The sequence below is a fragment of the Bidens hawaiensis genome, unplaced genomic scaffold, assembly GCF_021521415.1.
Source record: "Bidens hawaiensis isolate Kalapana, Puna unplaced genomic scaffold, B.hawaiensis_p1.1 tig00026233_1, whole genome shotgun sequence".
In the NCBI taxonomy this organism is placed as follows: Eukaryota; Viridiplantae; Streptophyta; class Magnoliopsida; order Asterales; family Asteraceae; genus Bidens; species Bidens hawaiensis.
The window spans coordinates 287,828-311,051 of record NW_027494228.1 but is presented as its reverse complement, the minus strand read 5'-3'; the positions used below and the strand labels follow the sequence as shown (position 1 = coordinate 311,051).

The window sequence follows — 23,224 nt, the reverse complement described above, 5'->3', positions numbered from 1 at the left end:
ATGGTGATGAAAATAACGATGGTGATGACCACGAGTATGACAGTTTTGATGATCCTCGTGGTAGTGACAGTGGTAATGGTGATGATAGTGGTAGTGGTGATATCACTAGTAATAAGGCGGGAGATGATGAACCGCCAAAATAGGCTGAAAAGACGCGTGAGACGGATGTTGCTGTCGAGGCTGAAATTGCCTCTTTACTTAATGTTTATTCTTTTGCAGGTACCGACTCAACAGTTCAAGAAGTCGTGGATGAAAATAAAGCTGATAGTGATTACGGCATCAACTATTCACCCAATCCATATACACTGGAAATGGTTAATGTGCAATCAGCGGTTGAAGAACCCGTTGCAACTCCATCCATCAAGACTGTTCAAAGGAAGTCTCGAAAAGGCATCAAATACTACAGCGTGAGCAGGATGGCAAGTCAAAGATGGAGATCGAAGCCGTACCATGACTCAGATACTATTCTTTATGCAAGATGGCACAAAGATAGCAAAAGTTGGGCTATTCGGCGTGCAAATGGTGATCTGACATATCTCACATGTGGAGATATGCACACTTTGTCAGTCCTCGACATGAACTACTTCATAAAGACCATAGCTTGAGATGACAAAAAGGAATCGGTGGAGTCATGGTTCAAGCGGTTCTTGAAGCGAGAATGGAAGGACGACTACCCGACGTTCACGGTCAATCCAGGTAGGTCCTACAAGTCAAAAGAGACAAATCCTTTCACCAACAAGACATCCAAAGATCGAAGATATAAGATGCCAAAAGATCATGGTGAGCCGATCTGTCCCGGCATACCCTTTGAAGACGACATTTGTAACATCCTACTTTTGGTTATAATAATAAAATAAATTTCGTTTATTTCATAGTGGGTCGTTATCGGTTTAGATGAATATAATACGAGTTGGTCTAGTGTTGGGTGAATGGATATGGGTTATGGACTTGGATATGAAAGAAAGAAGGAAAGACCATGGGCTTAAGCCCATGATCCCTAAATATATAAACCATAATCACCATTAATTCCTTCATTTTACACATATTCCATACACCTCCCAAAACACACACTTAAGCTCTCTCTCTAGTTTCTCTCTCACTCTAGCCGAATTCATCTCATCCAAGGTAATGATACTATGATCTTGTATGATCCAAGATAGAACCGTTTAAGTCACGAGATCCGGGTGGAATCGGGTATAAACCGAACCTAAGATGAGCTTAGGGGTCACCCTAGCTCAGATCTGGATCGAACGGGATGAAAAACGGTGAAAAACGAGTTAAAACTCGTTTTTCCGGCGAATCCGCGGTTTTCCGGCAGCCTTCCGGCGGCGGTGCCGGAAAATTTAATACAAGGTTGTCAGGGAATGTTCTAACATTCCCTGACCTAACCCTAGTTCGCTATGGGGACTTAACGAATTGAAGGTGATTCGTTAGTTAATTCGCATAAGGGAGCACGACGAACTAGCCTTGATTCGTCTCTGATTCGTTAAGGGAAAAGGGTAACGAATTACCCTTGATTCGTTATGATTAGTTCGTTAAAAGAAATAATGAATTAGAAGGTCCAATTCGCTACTTGGACTGGTTCGCTATATGGACTGATTCGTTAAGGAGTCTAGTTCGTTAAGGGTTCAATTCGTTATAGGAACCAGTTCACTAGGATAATCCAATTCGCTATGAACCAGTAACGAATTAGAAGTTTAACAGAATGACAGAATGGTCCCTGGACTTAGAAAAGAACGATTTAATTACAAAGAAGCCCTTGGACTTTAAGTAGCAAATTATTTAATGGTTCAAAATCCTAATGGAAAATGTGTTAAGACAGTTAATGAAAATAAAATTTTTCCAAGCTGACCTGGAAGCTTAACCCCAGCCAGGGGCTCTGCCCCTTGGACCCCGCTAGGGGCTGCCGCCCCTAGAACCCCGCTGCCAGGGGCGCTGCCCTCGGACCCCCGTTCGTTGAGGGTAATAATTAAACTAGAAAGACGATATGTGTAGTGATAGTTTACTGAAACGTATAATTATTATACAGTTAGTCGTGCACAGCTCAAGAAGGGAATAACCGTAAACGGTGAACGCAACCGCATTGAGGTGAGTTTCTAGCCCCACTTCCTTGTTATGTTTTCGGGGCTATGTGCATACTCGATGTGATAGTTAATACACTTACCTTAAGTGGTAATTGTATGCCTTGTATGATTTATGTATGATGATTGCTTGACGGTGCGTGAACGACCTTCGGATATTGCATGTACCGTCAAGTGGTAGCTAAAGATGTGATTGCCATGTATGATGTAAGATAAGATGCATGTATGAGTATATATGATGTATGCATAATGTACGTATGATATGTTAATGGTACATGAACGCTCTTCGGAGATTGCACGTATTGTCAGGAAAAGTATTTAAGAACAGGTATAGTATGAAGCTATGGAAGAAAGGGTACCAGACCCTAATAATATCCGAGGATGAAGGGTACCGGACCCTAATAATATCCGAGGATGAAGGGTGACCCGACCCTAATAATATCCGAGGTATGTAGGGTGAAACGCCCTTTATAATGTATGGTTAGATATGAATGTGTATGGACGAATGTTGAACATGATATGCATGTAATGCGTACCTTCGGGCACGTATATGTGTATGAAAAGTTAGTTATGTGATTAACTAGAACTCACTCAGCGTAGCTGACTTTTAGTATGCACGTAGGCAAATAGATTGAGGCAGCTCGCGTGACTGAAGACACATGGCATGGAATCGAGGATACTGGCATCTCGGAGAAATGTTGTGATGTTTTAAATACTATGTTTTGTTTTAATTGACTACGAATGTTTTATAAGACATGATTTGATGGTTATGTAAAATGTTATGGTTGAAGTTTTATTATTCCGCGAAAGTTTTTATTAACTCTGATATTTAGAACTGCGTTTATGAGTAAATCCAACATGCAAAGTAGGGCTACCGGTAACAAGGCCTTACAACATTCTCTTTGACTTCATCGCTTGGGAGTTCGACAAATAGCACGGTGAAGTCATTATTCACTGTGACTACACTCATGACCTACGGTTATTTGACGAACATGAACTAGCATGTTTTGGATTCAGTGTCTTGAAGAAGCTTGTCAAGTCACCCCTATGTACGGTTGAAGATGTCCGTCGTGACAACACGGACACCATCGCCGGAAAATTCAACAAGTTCGTCCAACTACTTGTTTAAATGCAACCATTTCAAGATCCAGATGATATCTTCGAGTACGAGTCCGAGTGCGAGTGGTGATGGAAGTTAATAACACAAATACTAAAGACTAGAGGGATATTGTAAGGCCCTTTTTCTAGTATTAGTCTTTGGTATTTGCAACATGTTTTTTGTTTACGTTTGTTAATCGTATCTTATGTATGTTTGGGCCATAGGCCATTTGTTCAAAAGCCCATTGGGCTATTTTGTAATGAATACATGTGCATGAGAACACACACACTATATAATGTGTGTGTATCTCATTCACAATAACAACTTTTGGCAAAACCTTATCCATTAATATACAAACTCTCTCTTCTCCTCTCTAACCTTCTCGACAATAATACCAAACAAGAACCGAGATCTCAGTCCTAACTAGTTGTTTCCGTTAATTAGTGCAGAGGTTGATCCAAGATAACTAGCAATAGTTGTGTGTTGTTAGATCCGGTCAAGGGACCTACAAGAAGCCTCATCCCACAATAATCTTTAGATATAGAAGAAGACTTGGTATGTAATTACTAACATAAAATTAATGTATTTGAGGTCTTTATGAGTCCATGTCTTTCAAGTGACAAAATATGATTTTTTTGTCACTGAGTTTAGGCGAAATAGCTTGCATCCATGAGAGTTCATGTTAGGTTCATCAAGATGGGATCTGGTTTTGTTTCATTCTTCTAGATTTTTATAGGATCTAGATTTAATTTGTAACTCAAAAATTTTATTTTATATAAAATGTTAGGTTTGATTTGTGGGGTCGAATCCATTTATGGACAAAATCAGTATTGTTGTGTAGGTCATCATTCGGAATGCCTAAAGATACGCTATGTTTTTATATGGTCCGTCTGATACTTTAATAACTTGTTTTGTGAAAAAAAAATTATACGGGGTGTTTGAATGATTAAAAGGTCCATCTAATCATTTGGACAGACAAAGTTTTTCATGATTTTAACTTGGACACCACGTTTATGCTTGTTTATAATTTCTAAACCATTTTAAACTTGATATAAATCATTCTTGGATCACTAACTCTTGGTCTCAAAGAAGTTTTGAGAATCTCAACTTAACAGAAACTTAACTTAAGAAACCGAAATCAAAGCATAGCTTTTTACCTCAAAGATGCTAACAAACTAGACTAGGAACCTGATATTAACTACTAGTAGCCTTTGGCATCTCTTGAACAAAGCTTAATGGATTGCTTGGGGATGAAGAAACACCAACTTTTCTCACTATAAATGGCTATGAAACATGAAGAACACCATGGTTTCTTGCTAACTTGAAAGGGTCAGGAGACAATCAAGAGGTGTTATGGATGCGTGGAGTACGTCCTTGAGATCTTAGCTATATTAGGGCCATGACACATCATTGACATGTTGTAGAAGATGGTATTGTTGATTCAACGTTCAGAAGGACCGTCTCAAATTCTTTACATCGTTTGTCTAAAGACAGAAACCACTGTACTCATTTTAATAGATGGGCAGACCGTCTGAAAATGATTAAATTAGACGACACATCTAATCAATTTTTTTTAACAACTTTCACTTTAGACCCTCATCTTTAACTTTGAGGTATTAATCATTTAGTCCCTTTACTTGCCAAATACTACTACAATATACAAACAATAACATGCATGGCCGGCCATAAGGTGTGGCACGGTGGTTGACGATCACAGGCCCGACTCCCTGTAGGCCTGAATTTATTTATTTATTTATTTTGTAAGTTATATGTATTTTATTAAAACAATATGTATATTTAGTGTTTAAACTCAATTACATAACCATTAGTTTGGTTTAGTGGCAAAGGAGTATTACTTCTAACCCAAAAGTTGTGGGTTCTACTCTCATTTGAGGCATGTTTAATAATATTTTTATACAAAATTTTTTTACACAACCCAATTATAACCAAGTAAACCGATATAAAAATTAAATTGTTTAAACCCAACAAAATACTCCTTTTACTTAATGGCCAAAAAAAATTTCGCATTGGCCCAAAATATATATATATATTTTTGCTTTCTCAGAGCCGGCGCAGATAACATATATGCATATATCTATACATACTTTTTATATGGGGTATTACAAGCAATAACACGTATGCATATACACCAAAGCAGATTAAGTTAAAACTTTACAAAGACTTGTTAGTTCATATTCAAAAGTCAACTAAAATATGTTATATATGGTTTGAAGAAACACTAATTGACCCCGGGCAGATTACGGATAATCTGGGGGTTAAATAGATGTTTCCCACGAGGGGTTAGATCCGGCAAAGATGGTTCTTCTTCAGATGACCTGCAAAACAGACACCGTGAGCTCGTCACTGAGAAGGGGGGGTACCTCCTTGTGACCACCCTCCGGCATGAGAATCAGACTAGATTGCTCTTGAATATAAGTGTATATTAAGAGATTGCTAGAGAAGATAAGATAATGAGATATCAGATAATGTAATGTGTCCATACCATTCCAAGGTGTTGGAGTATTTATAGCCGAAGGTAGGTTTCCAAGAAGGTACAGCCGGCTGAATAGTATTCCTGTTCTGCCAACTGTGGGCTACGCAAATGCCATGTTGGTAGTTGGTGGGTAGGCAGCGGCTGATAGTGACCAGGCCGGCTGTGTACTATTCTTTTCCACCAACTGCAGGCTATGCACGTGCTACGACAGGTTGGTGAGTAGGCAGCGGCTAATAGTGACAGGGGTTGGTGAGTAGGCAGCGGCTGATAGTGACCAGGCCGGCTGTGTACTATTCCTTTGTCACTGTGAGCTGTCGCTGCTTTGGTCAGACCTTTTGTCCATACCTCGTCAGGTACAGTACAAAAGGTCCTCCAGTAGCGTACGGACTGGCTCATTTGGGCGGGAGTATTCCCGGCTTTGGGCGGGAGTGTTCCCGGCTTGCTCACTCCTTCAGGTGACATTACTGAATTATTTAAGAGTTAAGTGCCTTGTGCGTGTAGCCTTGCTGCGCGGGTAGCCTTCCCTGATGGCTAGTATCCGTTACTGCGGGAACAGGCGGAGTACGTCGACCATTGGGAGGCTTTTCCTGCGGGAACAGCTTGCGTACAGCGCGTAAGGACGTCACGTCTCTGAGCATGGTGGGTCCTGCGGATCCAGTTGGTTTCTGCGCAGACGTCTCTCTTCAAGGTGTCTTGCGAGTTTAGCCTTTGCGCAGACGTCCCTGTTGAAGGTGAGTCTTGCGGTTTCAACTGCGCAGACATCCCTCTTTGAGGTGAGTCTTGCGGGTCCAACTGGGCTCTGCTGGGACCTACCTCTTCAAGTCCCCCCAGTCCAATGTTCTCATGAATTGTTAATGAGGTGAACTTTTGGACTAAGCAATGGGTTTTGAAAAGGGTTTAGTTTTAAGGTTTTCCATAGGGATTCTTCCCGAGGAAGTCCTAATGTCACGTGCAGAAATTCCCGACTTTTCTGCCTGATCTTTGGGTATGATGCGGGTAGGTCTGTAACCTCCTCGCAAGTCAAGAGCGTTGAGTTCCACTTGTATAGATTCTCCATGAGGTTTTGGTAGTTTTGAACATAGTGATCAATTATGTTTAAACAACCAATTCCATGTTGGAGCTTCAAACAATCTAGTTCTCGACGTTCCCGCTATGCGGGGATGTTATTCCCGTTTCCGCAAGCATGGCCCAGAAGATCCTTCTTGGTTTCAATTCCCTGCGGAGTGCTAGGTATGTGAAGGGTTTCGCCTTGACACTGTACCCGCACTCGTCTTATAGTTACTTTACTTCCAAGGTATTCCTGGCTTCAATTCCCTGCGGGTGCTAAGTATGTGGAGGGTTTTGCCTTGACACTGTACCCGCACCCGTCTTATAGTTACTTGGTTGCCGAGGTATTCTTGGCTTCAATTCCCTGCATGTGCTAAGTATGTGAAGGGTTTTGCCTTAACACTGTACTCGCACATGTCTTATAGTTACTTGGTTGCCAAGGTAAGGGGTATAGTCCCGCTTACTTTTGAATCTTTTTTGAATCTTTTTGAATCTTTTTGAAATTTGAAGAGTTGGTGAAAGGATAAGAACAGTCCAAACTGTTGAAACGTCGTCCGACGGTTTCTTCTGACAGTGTCAGGACGTGCAGGAAGTTATGGCGACGTGACAGTATATGGTCATTCCAGACGCTTTTTCAGGCGCGTGGGCGCGAGTTTTCGGGCGCGTGGCCGCGAAGTTTACGGCACGCGTCCTGTCAACAGTTGTCGCCAGCTTGCATATTCCACGTGTCATAGTTTCATTGCACCTGCGTTTTCCTCTCTCTTCCGCATTAAATTCATCGCATTCATTGCGATGAGTATATAAAGGGAGGAGAGGTTGCATCTCAACTCACAGTTTCACCTCTCTTCTTCTTCTAAACGATTTTCGGCGAATACTCTAACTTTTCTGTCGAGCATTCTCCTGATATCGTTCTTTTCATTCAAAACATGTCTTCTGTTCATGATCTTGAGGCTACCGCCGAGGAGTCTGACGTGTATGCCGAGAATCCGTCGTCTGCTGATAAGGACGATAAGAGTACTGCTGGTGAGTGCTAGTGTGCTCTTACCGTCGACCTGTACCAGTACATTGTTAGGAAGTTCATCCTCGAGCCTTTCGAGCCTGAGTTTCCTAAGCCTCATCAGACGGTGTACGATGCCCCCAAGGGCAAGATAGGGGTGTATGCCGCATTCTTCGTTTATGGGAATCTCAGATTCCCATTGACGAAGTTCGTGTACCGTGTTTTGGAGAGACACGGTGTACATCTGACGGAGGTACACCCAATCGCGATCGCCAAGATTCGCCATTTTGAATGGGTGTGCCTCATTCTGGGCGTGGAGCCCCATGTCGATCGCCTGATGACCTTCTATTCCTGGAGGTGCATCCAGGGGTGGTATACCTTGGTCACTCGGATCAAGGGTTTGAAGATATGCGCTACCGAGCGCAGTCTTCGGTCTTGGAAGCGGGAGTTCTTCTATATCTCCGCTCGCGTCGTCCCCATAGTGATGACGTTCAAGAACGGGAGAGCTCTCCCAAACCTTCACGCCTTCAACTATGAGGAGGCGGAATGGTTCTCCAAGATTTCCCGGGTCCAGTGTCCGGTTTACCGCTTTGCGGAGTCCGTGATGGTGATGCTCGGGATGAGCCGGGTGTGGAAAGATGCTGGGGCGGAGGCGCGACAGGTTCCCATCGTCCTTGAATACGGTTTGAACTCTATCCCTTACGGTATGCTTCATCTTCCTTGCTGATTTAAAGTTTTCTTCTAACTGTTTCTTTTGTTTTCAGAGGGAAACGACCTACAATCGCTCCTGCATCATCGGGAGGCTGGTGGTCCCGCTCGGATGGGTACCCGTGCTCTTGATGAGAACGAGTTGCCTATCTTGGAGCAAACGGCGGATCGGTTTGTGGAGGTCTACCCGCCGGGCCACCCGATTCTGAGCGCCACGCGGCAGGTAAGGAGTTATTTAACCCTCGCCCTGTCAATGCTCAAACCTCTGCTGGAATTCCTCTAATTTTGTCATCTTCTGATGAGGAATCCGCAGATGGTCCTTTCTTCACGCGGAAGAAGAAGGCTGCTGGCGGGAATGGTAAGGCGAAGGTTGCCTCTACTGCCGATCAGGGGAATCGGTCAGAGTCAGAGACCGAGAGTGAAGAGGTGGCGGGGAACCCTGGTGGTGACGAGACCACTGTTCCGAAGGTTGAGACAGCTGCCACCTCCGGGCAGCCTAGTACGACGGTGAGCGGCGTGAAGAGGCCGGCTCCATCGGGTTCGTCCCCGCCTATCAGAACCTTCAAGCTGAAGAGAACTCGTAAGTATAATTTTCATTTACTTTAACTGCATATCCTTCCGCCATTATATTTAACTATCTTGTCTTCATGCAGGCGTGGATGCAACTGCATTCCAGGGTGGAGCGGGGAGGAGCACCTCTGGACCCATGACGGTAGGTTTGGTCAACCTACCCGAGGCGATGACCCAGGCGACTGCGCTTGCTTCAAGTGTTGGTTCAGTTGCTCACTCGGTTGAGGCAACTGTTCCAACTGTAACATTATCCCCGCCGGCTGTCAGTGCGCTCTTCACGGAATCCTTCACTGAGCCGGCGGTGATATTTTCTGCGGGTTCTTCCGCAGCGGCGGCCAAGGTTGTGAGTTCACCTCCAGTGAGTTCACCTCCGATGGTCTCTACCGCAGCGGCTTCGACCGTGCCTCCGGCGCCGGCGACTACCTTGTCCCCGGCCGGTTCAGCAGGTATGTTCGGGGCTTCAAGCCAATCTCTGCCTCCTTCCCATATGCCTGACCTCTTGGATGGATATCGGTTAGGTTCGGGTGATGGGTTTGGCGGCTACCGGCCTACTGTCGACCCTACAGGTGCGTAGGGTTATTTTGGCCTTTTTATATATATTTTTGTTTTTTATCATCTTTTCCTAACTGCTTTTTGTTTTTGCAGTGTCGGATTCGAATGAGGTGTTTGTTCCGCGGTGAACATCCGCCGGGGAACCACCCTTCGGACGGCTGTGGATTGCGTCGAGTGGGCGCGCCACGCCGCCCCCAGTGGTGCACTGGGAGAAGCTATGTCGAGCTACCAAGAGGGTAGGTTGACAAACGAGCTTCGAATTCTTCTTGCCCGGATGCAGCCGCGCGTCGAGCTGCTTTGTCGTGAAAACGACAAGTTAAAGGCGGCTCGTATCCAAGAAGTAGCTCAGGCGCGGGCTATCCGAGAGGAGAACAGGAGACTCTCCGCCGTTGCTGCGGAGAAGGAGAAGGACTTCAAGGCCCTCGAGGTTGAAGTTCAGGCCTGTCTCGAGGCTCGTTCCAAGGCTACCCAAGCTGTTAATGAACAGCTTCGGTTGGCTAAGGAAACTGCACGGAACGCAACTGAGAGGGCCACCAAGGCTGAAGCTGTTGCTGAGCCTCTACGCACTGAGAATGAAGAGCTCAAAGCCAAATTAGAGAGGCGCCAGCAGGCTCATGATGCCTTGGCCATGGAAGATGCCAAGAAGCTCCAAGAGATCTTGGACCAGAGGGGGGTGCTTGACCACGCTGAGCGTAAGCTAAAGGGCGTCGAAGAGGCTGCAGCCAAAGATGTGTTGCTTGCCAACCTTACAAAGAACGAAGCCGAACGCGCCCGTAATGAAGCTCAAGCTGCCCTCCAGGAGGCTCTGGTTACCAAGGAATGGCTTCTACGAGAAGCGTTGTCGCAGGTATGCATAGCTTCATAATATCTTTACGCTTCTCTTTGTACTTAGAAAAGGTTTTGATACTTGTATTTTTGTTTTGTAGGTTGTGCATCGGGTCTTCACGGACACATCATATGACGATGCCATGAGCGCAGCCCTCAACGCTTCTCATGAGGATGGGGAAAAGGCTAGCTTCCTGCTTGGTCTAGGGTTCGTTGAGAAGGGCATCCCGCCTTCCAACTTCCCTTTATATGATGTGGATACTGAAGCTGTATATGACCAAGCAGTGAACCAGTATGCCGCCTTCCCGCACCCGGTGGTGGAGAAGGTGAACGAAGTTGCTGCTGCTGATGATGGGCTAACCATTCTCAAGACCTTCCTTGAACCGCCACAGCCAACTGATGGTGCGGGTACAAGTGGGTTTGGAGGGAGTGGCCCTGAAGCTTGATCTTTTAAATCCTTTCTCACTGTTAGGATAGATTTACGTCTTTGTATAGATTTATATTCTTGTAGGCGGGTAGATACCCGGCCATTCTTGTAACAGTTGAATTTTTATGGAATATAAATCTTTTATGCGGGTAGGACCGTCACTCTTGCTTTATAAACGTTATACGACTTGCTCATGCATATTATAGTTTAATTTAGCACTTGTTTTGCCGCATAAACAATATATGATTCGCTTGTGCATACTTTAGTTTAACTTAGCAATTTCTTAAGTACTTTGGATAAGTTAACCTTTCAACGTGGCAGATAATAGGTTAAAGTTTTGCTTCCTCTTTCGTGATTGTGCGGGTAAGACCGTCACTTTCACTTAGTAGGATGGCTAAACTTTACCTATATCTGACCTGCGTGGAAGTTTTCCTCATTTTTTCCTTAACAGATTTTCTAAGTGTTCTGAATAAGTTAACCTTTCGAAGCGCGGTTGTCAATAGGTTAATGTTCAGTTTCCTCTATCATGATTGTGCGGGTAAGACCGTCACTTGCATTTAGTAGGATGACCAAACTTTACCTATGACTGACCTGCGTGAAGGTTTTCCTCATCTTTTCCTTAGAAATTCTTGCCGTTTTTTGTGTTTATGCGGGTTTTGCCGCCTTCCACACGCAACGACTTCTTTTCACACTTATTTATGCGGTGAATACCGGCATATCAGTGTTTTGGATAAGTTAACCGCTCGACGCGCGGTTGTCAATAGGTTAGTTCGGTTTCCTCTATCATGATTTGTGCGGGTAGGACCGGCACTTTCATTTAGTGGGATGACCCAACTTTACCTATAACTGACCTGCGTGAAGGTTGGCCGCTTTTTGTGTTTATGCGGGTTTTGCCGCCTTTCACACGCAACGACTTCTTCACACTTATTTATGCGGTGAAGACCGGCATATCAGTGTTTTGAATAAGTTAACCGTTCGACGCGCGGTTGTCAATAGGTTAGTTCGGTTTCCTCTATCATGATTTGTGCGGGTAGGACCGGCACTTTCATTTAGTGGGATGACCCAACTTTACCTATGACTGACCTGCGTGAAGGTTTGCCGTTTTTTTGTGTTTATGCGGGTTTTGCCGCCTTCCACATGCAACGACTTCTTCACACTTATTTATGCGGTGAAGACCGGCATATCAGTGTTTTGAATAAATTAACCGTTCGACGCGCGGTTGTCAATAGGTTAGTTCGGTTTCCTCTATCATGATTTGTGCGGGTAGGACCGGCACATTCATTTAGTGGGATGACCCAACTTTACCTATAACTGACCTGCGTGAAGGTTGGCCGTTTTTTGTGTTTATGCGGGTTTTTCCGCCTTCCACACGCAACGACTTCTTCACACTTATTTATGCGGTGAAGACCGGCATATCAGTGTTTTGGATAAGTTAACCGCTCGACGCGCGGTTGTCAATAGGTTAGTTCGGTTTCCTCTATCATGATTTGTGCGGGTAGGACCGGCACTTTCATTTAGTGGGATGACCCAACTTTACCTATAACTGACCTGCGTGAAGGTTGGCCGTTTTTTGTGTTTATGCGTGTTTTGCCGCCTTCCACACGCAACGACTTACTTCCCCACTTATGTATGAGGTGAAGACCGGCATTTCAGTGTGGAAAGTTCATAAGTATAAATGTAAGATTATCAGCGTCAATGTGATAAGGAGAATCATTTCCATTAGAAGTGGCTCTGGGCCTTTTCTTTTACAAGTTTGGAATTGATCTACATGCACTGTGTAATTGAGCTCCCTTCCATGTTGTTTGGATGGGAGTGCCATCGAGCCGATATGCACTTGGTTCGGAATCTCGTTGTTTACGCAGTATGTAGTCTCCAACATTGTAGCTGTAGTTTCGTGTTTTTCCCAACTGGGGTTCTACACGCGTTGGCCTGCTCAGCATCCTTTACGCCACGAGGTGTGCGAGTTCTCCATCTCTGACGAATGTCTCGATGATGTCTTTCAAGTCTATGCATTCGTCGGTGTTGTGGCCTTTTGTCCTGTAGAAGTCACAGAATTTGCTCTGATCAGCGTTGTGACGCTCTCGGATTATTGGAGCCTTTGGCCATGGGAGCCTCTCGGTGTCGAAAATCTCGGTGACGCTTTTGGTGAGCGGCGTTCACCGGGGGTTCCGGTTCGACGACTGCCTGTTGTCCTTTCCGCCTAACCGAGGGTGCGAGCCGGATGAGGTGTCGAAGTTTACCCTTGACTGCCAAATACCTAGCTTCCTCTTTTTGTTTAGTCGGGCGGTAAGGACGTTATTTTCTCTTGTTTTCTGGGTGTAGAGGTTTGTGCTTTGGGGAAGATCTCTACCCAGTTGCTTTTCCGTTTCCGCGAAGCGTTTAGCTGCTGTCATGATGGCATCCCATGTGGATGGCATGCCATCTTTACCCGTTAAGGTGCGGATGAGCTCTGGGTCTTTCGCGCCCTGGATGAAAGCAGCGCGAACAAGATCTTCGCTAATACTGCCCAGACTTAGCTTCTTTGAATTGAAGCGCGTGATGAAGTCTAGTAAAGACTCATCTTCCTCTCGGATGCAGTTGAGGATTGTCCATTGCTCTTCAGTGTACTTTCTTTGTTGACTGAAGTGTTGGCTGAACTTCTGTTGGAAGTCTGCCCAATCGTAGATGTGGTGGACCGGTAGACGGTCGAACTACGCTCTGGCTGCTCCAACCAACGTCATCTGGAACATATAACACCACGTGGGTTCCGTCCAGTTGCTGACGGTTGCCCCCGCTATGAATCTGTTCAAATGATCGTCTGGGTCGGATATACCATCATAGGTGCCGATGTTGGACATCTGTTTGGCACTTCTTGGGGCGATTGCTTCCGCAATGTCCCTTGCAAACTTGGAGGTTCCCGCATTTGCAGCGGTTGGTCTGAAGGTTTTAGAGAAGTCACGTGGGATTCCACCCGCGTTTTTTGGTTTGAAGGTTTCTCCAAAATTCCTTCTTGGTTGGAAGTCCGTTTCCTTACGCTTCCCTTTCGCCTTATGGCGAGGGTTTACGTCGGTGTCGGATTCCTCCGAATCATCGTCCAAGTACTCGCACTCATTGCTCATGTTGAGCTGTTGTCGAGTGCTTCCGAATTCGTCAGCCTGTTGGAGTGAATGTAAGCGTTCATCCAACTCAGCTTGGAATTCCCTTTGACGTTTTTCCGCCCACGCTTTAACTTGTTCAAGTGTTTGGCGGGGGGGCCTCGTCTGTTGTCTTTCCACCTGGGTATCAATGAATCCCAGGGGAGGATTGTTTACTGCACTTGCCCCGGCTCGGGTAACCGGGGTAGTGTTCGTAAAATTTACTGCACTTGCCCCGGCTTGGGTAACCGGGGTAGTTTTCGTAAAATGTGTGTATTCGCCGGTGTTCCCCCCAGTAGCTGGGGTTGTGGTTACCGGGGTTTCTTGGTTACTCCCTGGCCTGGGGACCGGAGTAACGTTAACCATCTTTTCGGAGGTTTTGAAAAAACTGAGAGAATTAGTTCTAGCTTTTATGCACGGATGGCGCCAATGAAGAAACACTAATTGGCCCCGGGCAGATTACGGATAATCTGGGGGTTAAATAGATGTTTCCCACGAGGGGTTAGATCCGGCAAAGATGGTTCTTCTTCAGATGACCTGCAAAACAGACACCGTGAGCTCGTCACTGAGAAGGGGGGGTACCTCCTTGTGACCACCCTCCGGCGTGAGAATCAGACTAGATTGCTCTTGAATATAAGTGTATATTAAGAGATTGCTAGAGAAGATAAGATAATGAGATATCAGATAATGTAAGATAATGTAATGTGTCCATACCATTCCAAGGTGTTTGGAGTATTTATAGCCGAAGGTAGGTTTCCAAGAAGGTACAGCCGGCTGAATAGTATTCCTGTTCTGCCAACTGTGAGCTACGCATATGCCATGCTGGTAGTTGGTGGGTAGGCAGCGGCTGATAGTGACCATGCCGGCTGTGTACTATTCTTTTCCACCAACTACAGGCTATGCACGTGCTACGACAGGTTGGTGAGTAGGCAGCGGCTAATAGTGACAGGGGTTGGTGAGTAGGCAGCGGCTAATAGTGACCAGGCCGGCTGTGTACTATTCCTTTGTCACAGTGAGCTGTCGCTGCTTTGGTCAGACCTTTTGTCAATACCTCGTCAGGTACAGTACAAAAGGTCCTCCAGTAGCGTACGGACTGGCTCATTTGGGCGGGAGTATTCCCGGCTTTGGGCGGGAGTGTTCCCGGCTTGCTCACTCCTTCAGGTGACATTACTGAATTATTTAAGAGTTAAGTGCCTTGTGCGTGTAGCCTTGCTGCGCGAGTAGCCTTCCCTGATGGCTAGTATCCGTTACTGCGGGAACAGGCGGAGTACGTCGACCATTGGGAGGCTTTTCCTGCGGGAACAGCTTACGTACAGCGCGTAAGGACGTCACGTCTCTGAGCATGGTGGGTCCTGCGGATCCAGTTGGTTTCTGCGCAGACGTCTCTCTTCAAGGGGTCTTGCGAGTTTAGCCTTTGCGCAGACGTCCATGTTGAAGGTGAGTCTTGCGGTTTCAACTGCGCAGACATCCCTCTTTGAGGTGAGTCTTGCGGGTCCAACCGGGCTCTGCTGGGACCTACCTCTTCATGGTTAAAATTCATTTAAATTTAGATGATATAACAAATTAAGCTATGATCCCTGGTAAATAACCGGAAAAATGATAAAGAATAGAAAGGTAGAACCGGACAAGGGCACATGACTAAATTCCATTAATTACATCCCTATGTTCTCTCTGCGTGATTGAACTTAACACGAAAAGTTAACGCCGCTAAGGGAAAATGACTTAATATGTGAAAATTTATAAGGAAAAAAAGAAAGACGTGTAATGTAATTATTGAAGTAAAAGGACAATACGTTCAATTTCATATCATACATTGTTAAAGGAGATAATCTATAATTTTTTATAACTAAATAACATGTTATTGATGGCATAGGTGTGCCGTGTGAGTCATGACCCACTTTTTAGAACATGAGTTAATTTGGCGAATGTAAATTGCATATAGATTTACTTGGATCACGATCACCTTAATCCTTACTTTAGACATCATGTTGGTTTAGGTCATATCAAACTAAACAAGTCAAAATAGGCAACTTTTATAAAATTTAGTTTTTAAAGGAATTAGCACAATCCATGATCATTGTTTGTCTCACCACGTACTCTACGATGACATCACATCCACCACTTCCACTATTCACGTCACCACATGCATTCGACGCCGCCGCAACTAGTCGCATAAAAATATATAGTGGTTGAACATATTTTGATAATTTTTTCTATGACGACTATTTTCAACATGACTCTATTTTTACCTAAGACCGTGTTGACCTAAACCAAATTTATACTTCTTTTTAAACCAGTTTGTTTGGATCTTGTTTGGATCTAAATTCATTTTTACTTAAAACCCGTATTGATTAGAACTCGTTCTAGTTCATCAGCCAAAGCTGCCAAATCCACACAGATTGCAATAAATGGATAATGGTAAATGGTTGGTCAATGCCAAAATAAAAAGTCTTACATGACATGTATCGACATAACAACTAACAAGATCCTTGTGTGAAACATCCTAGAGAGTATGGTTTGCATTTAGTCCTTAGAGGAATGGAAAAAGCTCCACCATAAAATAAAAGCACTTATTCTAATTTCTACTTAGCAATACATACAAAAGATGTTTCAAAAATCACACAATTTGTTAATCTCCTTATTTTATCTAATAAGATCTTACTTAGATTTTTGTTTGTTCTTACTTAACGTGCGTCATGACATTCATGCATGTTCTTGAATTTATCAAAGTATTCTTCTTAACGTTTAAAAATCACTTCGATGGATTTTGACGAAAATGCTAATGAAGTAATGAACACTTGATTTAAAGTTTTGAAATATGGAAAATCAAACTGGCCAGATTGTTTGGGTTGGCCGGATGGTCAAAGTCTAAGGTTGGATTTAATGGTAGAGTCTGTTTTCTTTAGATTATTATCTCGCATTTAATTTTGAAAAAAAATAAAGTGATAATAGCATTTAATTTCTAGAAATGATCATAAAAGATGGGTTATGAATACTATACGTACACATAAGTTCATATCTAACTATCTAACTATACTAATAAAAGAAAATTTTTTTTATCAAACTATTGTAGTTAGTAAAAATATTTACCAAAATAGTGTACTTTGAAATCTAATTACCAAAATAGGTATTTTTAGTAGGACCCACCACCCACCCATCCACTTCATCTTCTTTCTCTTCTCTCTAAACCCATTTTTCATCTCCCAATCTAAACCACCACCAACTCCGATCAAAAAATCCGGCGACCACCAATAATCTTCCATCGATTACCATGCCCTAACACAGTTAGCCGTCCTCAACGGAGTTCTCCTAACAGTTAGCTATCTTGATCTACGTCACCAGAGCTAAAACCACTTGTTTAATCTTTCTTAGATACACAGGTAACTATCTTTGTCATCGGAGCTTGTCACATTGACTAGCGGACAATAGACGTGAAGATACACGGTGGTGGTGCATTCCTCCGGCGTTACCTCTGCTCCTGGTTGCTTTCGGTGTTTCATGATATGGCCTTGTCCGGGATTAATGCGGCTAACTATGTTAGGGCATGGTAATCGATGGAAGATTATTGGTGGTCACCGGATTATTTTATCGGAGTTGGTGGTGGTTTAGATTGGGAGATGAAAAATGGGTTTAGAGAGAAGAGAAAGAAGATGAAGTGGGTGGGTAGGTGATGGGTCCTACTAAAAAATACCCATTTTGTAATTAAGTTTCAAAGTACACTACTTTGGTAAATATTTTATCAACTACACTAGTTTGGTAAAAAAACTCTAAAAGAAATGAGGATGATGTGGCAATCCTACATTCATTCTTAGCCTAATCTCTCTTCTCATTCATCCTATATATTCATGGGTTATGAAGCAAAACCATATTGGCAAATGGGTTATAATTTCCTTTCTAATTCTCTAATTTTTCATTTCATTCATCCTCACTATCCATTGGTCATGAGTCAAAATAATTTTGCCAAATGGGCTTTAATTTAATTTAATTTCTAATTCTCTAATTTTTCATCTTATTTATCATACGACAAAATAATTTTGAGAAATGAGTTATAATTTCTTTTTTAATTCTTTAATCTCTCATCTTATTATTATAGTTATCAACGAGTAATTGGTCAAAACAATTTTTGCAAATGTTGTATATAAAAAAAATTTGAATTTGTAAATTTGAGTAGCTAAACTTCTTATTGTTTGTACTATATATTTTATCTTCTTTTTATCTATAATTTCGTTTATTCTTTCAGATAATGGATCCTCTTATCTTTATTATTTTACAAATCCCGTGTAATATACGTGTTCAAAAGCTAGTTCCTAAAATATACAACAATAACAAAGCCAAAGGTAAATGATATGCTGTTTACTTGTTAACTCGTGAACCGAACAATATTTCTACTTGATTTTTCAAATCGTAAATTGTCAACCAAATCATACGTAAATTCAAACTGGGCAAACGAGCTAATATATTTTCGGCCTTATATGTTTGATCAGCTTTAACAGTTTGAAAGCTATAACTTACCCGTTAAAACATTTCTATATGTTCACAATCACCACTTTGCAAAATGTGAAAATAAAAAATTCCTATGTAGAGAAGAAATAAATATGGATATAAAGCTTCTTCTGAAAATTTATGAATAGTTATATTCCAACTTCCAAGAAGATTAAAAGTTGAATTTTCTATATGACGAGAATAGTATGATAAGGATGAGAATAGTAAATGGACGCCGGGTTTGACCGTTACCACCCCGTCACATTGTTGGCAAAACAAGAGAACATAAAGTCTTTAGGTTTCTTAAATTCCTTCTCACATGCGTCTTTGTCCTGCCAATTTTTTAATTTAACCTCTATAACTAATGATTAATATTAATATTGCGACTTTAGTGCATTATATAACTAATAATAAATATATTGAAGCATGACAAACGATTCAAAGATGCTTTTGCTTCGAGTTCGAAGCCGCAAAATATACAATTGCCGCCAAAACTGATTTCATGTTGAATCTAGCAATGGGTCACTATGATCATTTCTATCAATATCCAACGATCTAAACTATATGTAAAGACATGAACATTCTTAGGAACAATAAGAAATGTACACATTATTATTGTGGTTCAAATAATGGAATGTTTGTGAACAATTTTGATACATCTATTATTTGTCATTGACAGAAGAACACTAAATGGTATTCAATTGCATAACATTTATATACTTATAATCAAGACACATGTGTACCAAGTAAGAAACAAATTCACCGTTTCTTTCAAACTACTAACGATAATATCTAAAAACATAATATAACTGTTGTCTATTGGAAAATATAGTACTAAATTTTCAATTCTAAATATTAACATAATAAAATTGGGACATACACCGGTCATACATATGAAAACGGGTATCATTTCACTAATTATGACCCTTCTCTGATGATGGATGTGGCGGGGTGACGCCCCAATTCATCTCACCATCTTTTATTCACCAAAACTTCCGCCTAACCAATGGCTGAGATGGGCAATGAGCCTTTTTGGATTCTACCCCGTTAACGTGTCAGAGGGGTAAGGAGATGAGATCACAATTTAATTCAACAAATCACATTAACCCACTAATATTTAGTAAAAAAAAGAAATGAATAATATATATATATATGTGTGTGTGTGTGTGTTTCTGTTTAATGTTTAAAGCAAAACATGTTTTCTATGAAAATGTCGGTTTGACGTGATAGTCACATTTTCATTTTTTAGTTAAACCACAAACATAGTCGGATAAATAAATGAATTTTTGAAGAGAAGACAAAAGATCTATATCAACACTATGTAATTTTTACATATTCGATGACAAAATGTGTTATTTTTCATACATTAATCGACATGAATAACGCATTAACTTATAAATTATGTAGTGAAAAAATTAGTAGTAAATATTCCAAACAATAACAAGGAACCATCATTGACTTAGACTTGACCAAGACTTGGTAATCCCTCAGTAATAACCAATTATCCACGTTATTATATTTTCTCTTCTTTCAGGTCATGAGTTAAATATATGATAATTTGGATCTTTGATAAACTTTATTGTTAAAATATTATTCGGTGGACATGGGTCCCACCCTGAAAGTCTCCTCACCAAGTCAACCTTTTAATCTTCAACTTCTTCTTCTTCTTTTCCCGCTCCGACCGATACCACCATTAATATAATACATACCTCCCATTTCCTTCAATTTCTCACACAGCTAGGAAAACAGTCATGGGGCTTCCTTATATCCCCACCGTAATCATCCTCTGTTCAGTATTCACCATTCAATCCAACGCACAAGACACCGTCACCGCACCACCACCAGGCTTCCGATGCACCAACCCCACCACCACCACCTGCAACTCCCTCATCGACTACAAACTACCAAACACCACCACCCTCTCCGCCATCACCGACCTCTTCCAAATCAGAAACCTCCGACAACTCCTCGGCGCCAACAACCTCCCACTCACCACCCCTAAAACCCAACAGTTCAACGCCGACAAGGTCCTCAAGATCCCATTCCCGTGCTTATGCCAAAACGGCACCGGAATATCCAACCACCGACCCATCTACACCGTCGTACCCGAAGACGGACTCTACCATATTGCCGCTGAGGTGTTCTCTCGGCTGGTGCTTTACCCGCAGATCCAGACTGTGAATAACATACCCGATGCGAATAATATAACAGTGGGCCAGAAGCTGTGGATTCCGCTGCCGTGTAGCTGTGATGACGTTGACGGAGGGCCGGTGGTTCACTACGGCTACTTGGTGCCCGCCGGGAGCTCGGTGGGTGGGATTGCGCAGCAGTTTAATACGACGGAGACCACGGTGTTGGAGTTGAACGGGATGACTAATTCTTCGGAATTGCTAGCGGATTCAATCATTGACGTCCCACTTAAAGGTAATCCCTCGGTCCTTTCGCATTTCCTTTTTAGTTTGTCTCACTGCATGTTTCCTTTTTAGTTTGTCTCACTACAAATGTCTGTTTTCAAAATTTATTATTTAATTTTTAAATTTACCTTTAAACAAGCAATTATTCAAACTTTATCAAATTTTGTCTTTTTATACATGTTAAGGACATTATAGTAATTTGTTAATAAAAAAAGTACAATCATTAAAACTTTTTTAAATTTTATGTTTTTCAAACCATAACACTTATAAAGGGATGGAGGGAGTAATAATTATAATATTATTAAAAACCGACATACTTACTGTCTTTTAATCATAAAAATTACTTTTAACATGAATTGTCTGCATATTTTATTATCTAATATTAATATTAGAAGAAACATTAGGCATTCGGATTCGAATAATGAACTGTTGAAATTTTGTCTTGGAGTTAAACTTAGGTATTGTTGATTGGTATGCCTATTAGCTTAGTGACAACGTAAAAAAAGAATTCTAATAGAATGTTTAGAAAATAAAATAAATTAAAAGAATATTGTAACACATGATTATGAGTTGTAGGGATGGTTATTAAAAGGGCAATTATCATCTGGTTATGATTACTGAAGTTGAATAATATTTTGAAAATTAATTTATATTTTATGTCATGTGCTGGAGTAATTTATATATTTTGAATTAATATAATATTACAAAATGATTTCAAAGTAGGGAACCAACCAACTAGTTAAAATTGTTTAGCCTCGTAAGTCGTAACCAATTAATTTTGATGTTCAAATTTCTTTTATCAGTATTGTAGATCATTATATTATTGGAGTGATTGTCAAATATCATTTTAATAGTAAAATATGTGTGCCTTAGATTCTTGCTTTATGATTATATATCCTAACTCTTCTTTAAATTTTGTGTACCTGTGTTATTGGCAGAAATAGGGGGTCGGGTCATGATAGTCCGCTGACATGTCTGCCCGGACTCTTAGGAAAAGTTCAGTTTTTTTTTGGGTAGAAAACCTTAATCGCAAGAGGTTCTATGCCGGCATAGAAGATAGTTCTATTCCAATATCACAAGAGGTCTTGTATGCAAGTGGGTTTTTTTAAAAAAGCGTTTGTGGAAAAAGTATTGACTTAAATGATCTTCCTTTTTAAAATATTTATTAAGTAATAAGAAAATTATTAAATTACAAGAAACAAGGTCCACAAACTTCAATGAATGAAGACAATTTATTTCATAAAAACTGCATTCATATTGTTCTACATTAGACCTATTCTTTGTGAGCCTGCCTTGATTCACAGGGCTTCTCAAAAGGTCTTGTCATCTTGCCTGTGGGTCCTTGATTTTTAAAAACTAAATACTTACTAATGATTTTGTGGTTTTTTTATAACAGTTTGTACAACATCAATTAGTAGCAACTCTACGGACTACCCTTTGCGCGTCCCAAACAACACTTACACTATTACTGCTAACGGTTGTGTCCAATGCCAATGCAATGCTGCTACCAGTTGGGTGTAAGTCAACTCTCAAAACTTAAAATAGTCATTTTCGGTTGACTGTTTATGAGTTCTTATAGTCGGCTTTTGTTTCCAGATTGAACTGTCAGTCATCAGGGATTAATCTGTATAATGGGAGAACTTGTCCGTCTACACGATGTCCAGGCACCGCTTTTGATTTGGGAAATACCACTGCAGATTCTGGTTGTAGCCTATCAAGATGTTCGTATGGCGGTTTTATAAATAACACCATCTATACTCAGCTCACCCAAGAGTCCACTTGTCCAGGTAAATATCAGTACTTAATTCATCAAATGTAGGTGACATTTATTCTTTTATAAATCTATAAATTGTGAAATAAAAAATATGAACAAAATCGTTAATCGTTGATTTTTCTTTGTGTTGTGTAAACAGGGGGGGGTGGAAACAACAATAGCAGCCCATCTGGAAATGGCTCAAGCGGTTTGAGATGGAGTTTTGTTCTTGGTGCATCATTTATTGCTCTTCATCTTGTGAGGTTGTGAGATTTATATCTATAAATGTCACGGATTTTATTAGAATTTCGTTATATATTAGTTCTTGTATGATCGCGGTTTCATTTTCTTGCCTCAGTTGTCATTGAATGGTTGAATACGAACGGGAGAGACTAAATTATTGGTTGATGTTTGGTCATTTAAGATTTTGTGTAGTATGTAATGTTTTTTATTTTTTTTTTCACGAGAACTATATGATATGGTGCATGTCTAATAGAATGTTATGAGTCATAGTCACGGTCATAGTCGAAGTCGAAGTTAAAGTCAATATTAAAATGTTTCTGTTAATGAATTTTTTATATTGTAAAGTGATGGATGAATGCGAAATGTGTTGGGTTCCACTAGTGATGAGTTAATGCTTTAATATTTAAATTCGGTTTTAA

At 41.5% G+C, this 23,224-nt stretch overlaps 1 protein-coding gene across 2 annotated transcripts; it reads left to right on the top strand.

Moving 5' to 3' along the window:
- Positions 1–20,114: 20,114 nt before the first annotated feature.
- Positions 20,115–22,985, top strand: LOC143573189 (lysM domain-containing GPI-anchored protein 2-like). 2 transcript variants are annotated; one of them, XM_077058129.1, is made up of 4 exons: positions 20,115–20,819; positions 22,206–22,326; positions 22,406–22,596; positions 22,723–22,985. In XM_077058129.1, exons 1-4 carry the CDS (start codon positions 20,147–20,149, stop codon positions 22,830–22,832), a joined length of 1,095 nt encoding a protein of 364 aa, XP_076914244.1. In that variant the 5' UTR covers positions 20,115–20,146; the 3' UTR covers positions 22,833–22,985. The 2 variants fall into 2 exon arrangements, with proteins under 2 accessions (XP_076914244.1, XP_076914245.1); XM_077058130.1 differs by having other exon boundaries at positions 22,406–22,606; positions 22,748–22,985.
- The last annotated feature ends 239 nt before the right edge of the window (positions 22,986–23,224 follow it).

Bases quoted from the DNA above. Each gene is read 5' to 3' on its own strand.
- LOC143573189 (XM_077058129.1), top strand. From the start codon at position 20,147: ATGGGGCTTCCTTATATCCCCACCGTAATCATCCTCTGTTCAGTATTC. The intron at 22,327-22,405 runs GTAAGTCAACTC...TTTTGTTTCCAG, and splicing joins AATGCTGCTACCAGTTGGGT to ATTGAACTGTCAGTCATCAG. The intron at 22,597-22,722 runs GTAAATATCAGT...TTGTGTAAACAG, and splicing joins CCAAGAGTCCACTTGTCCAG to GGGGGGGTGGAAACAACAAT.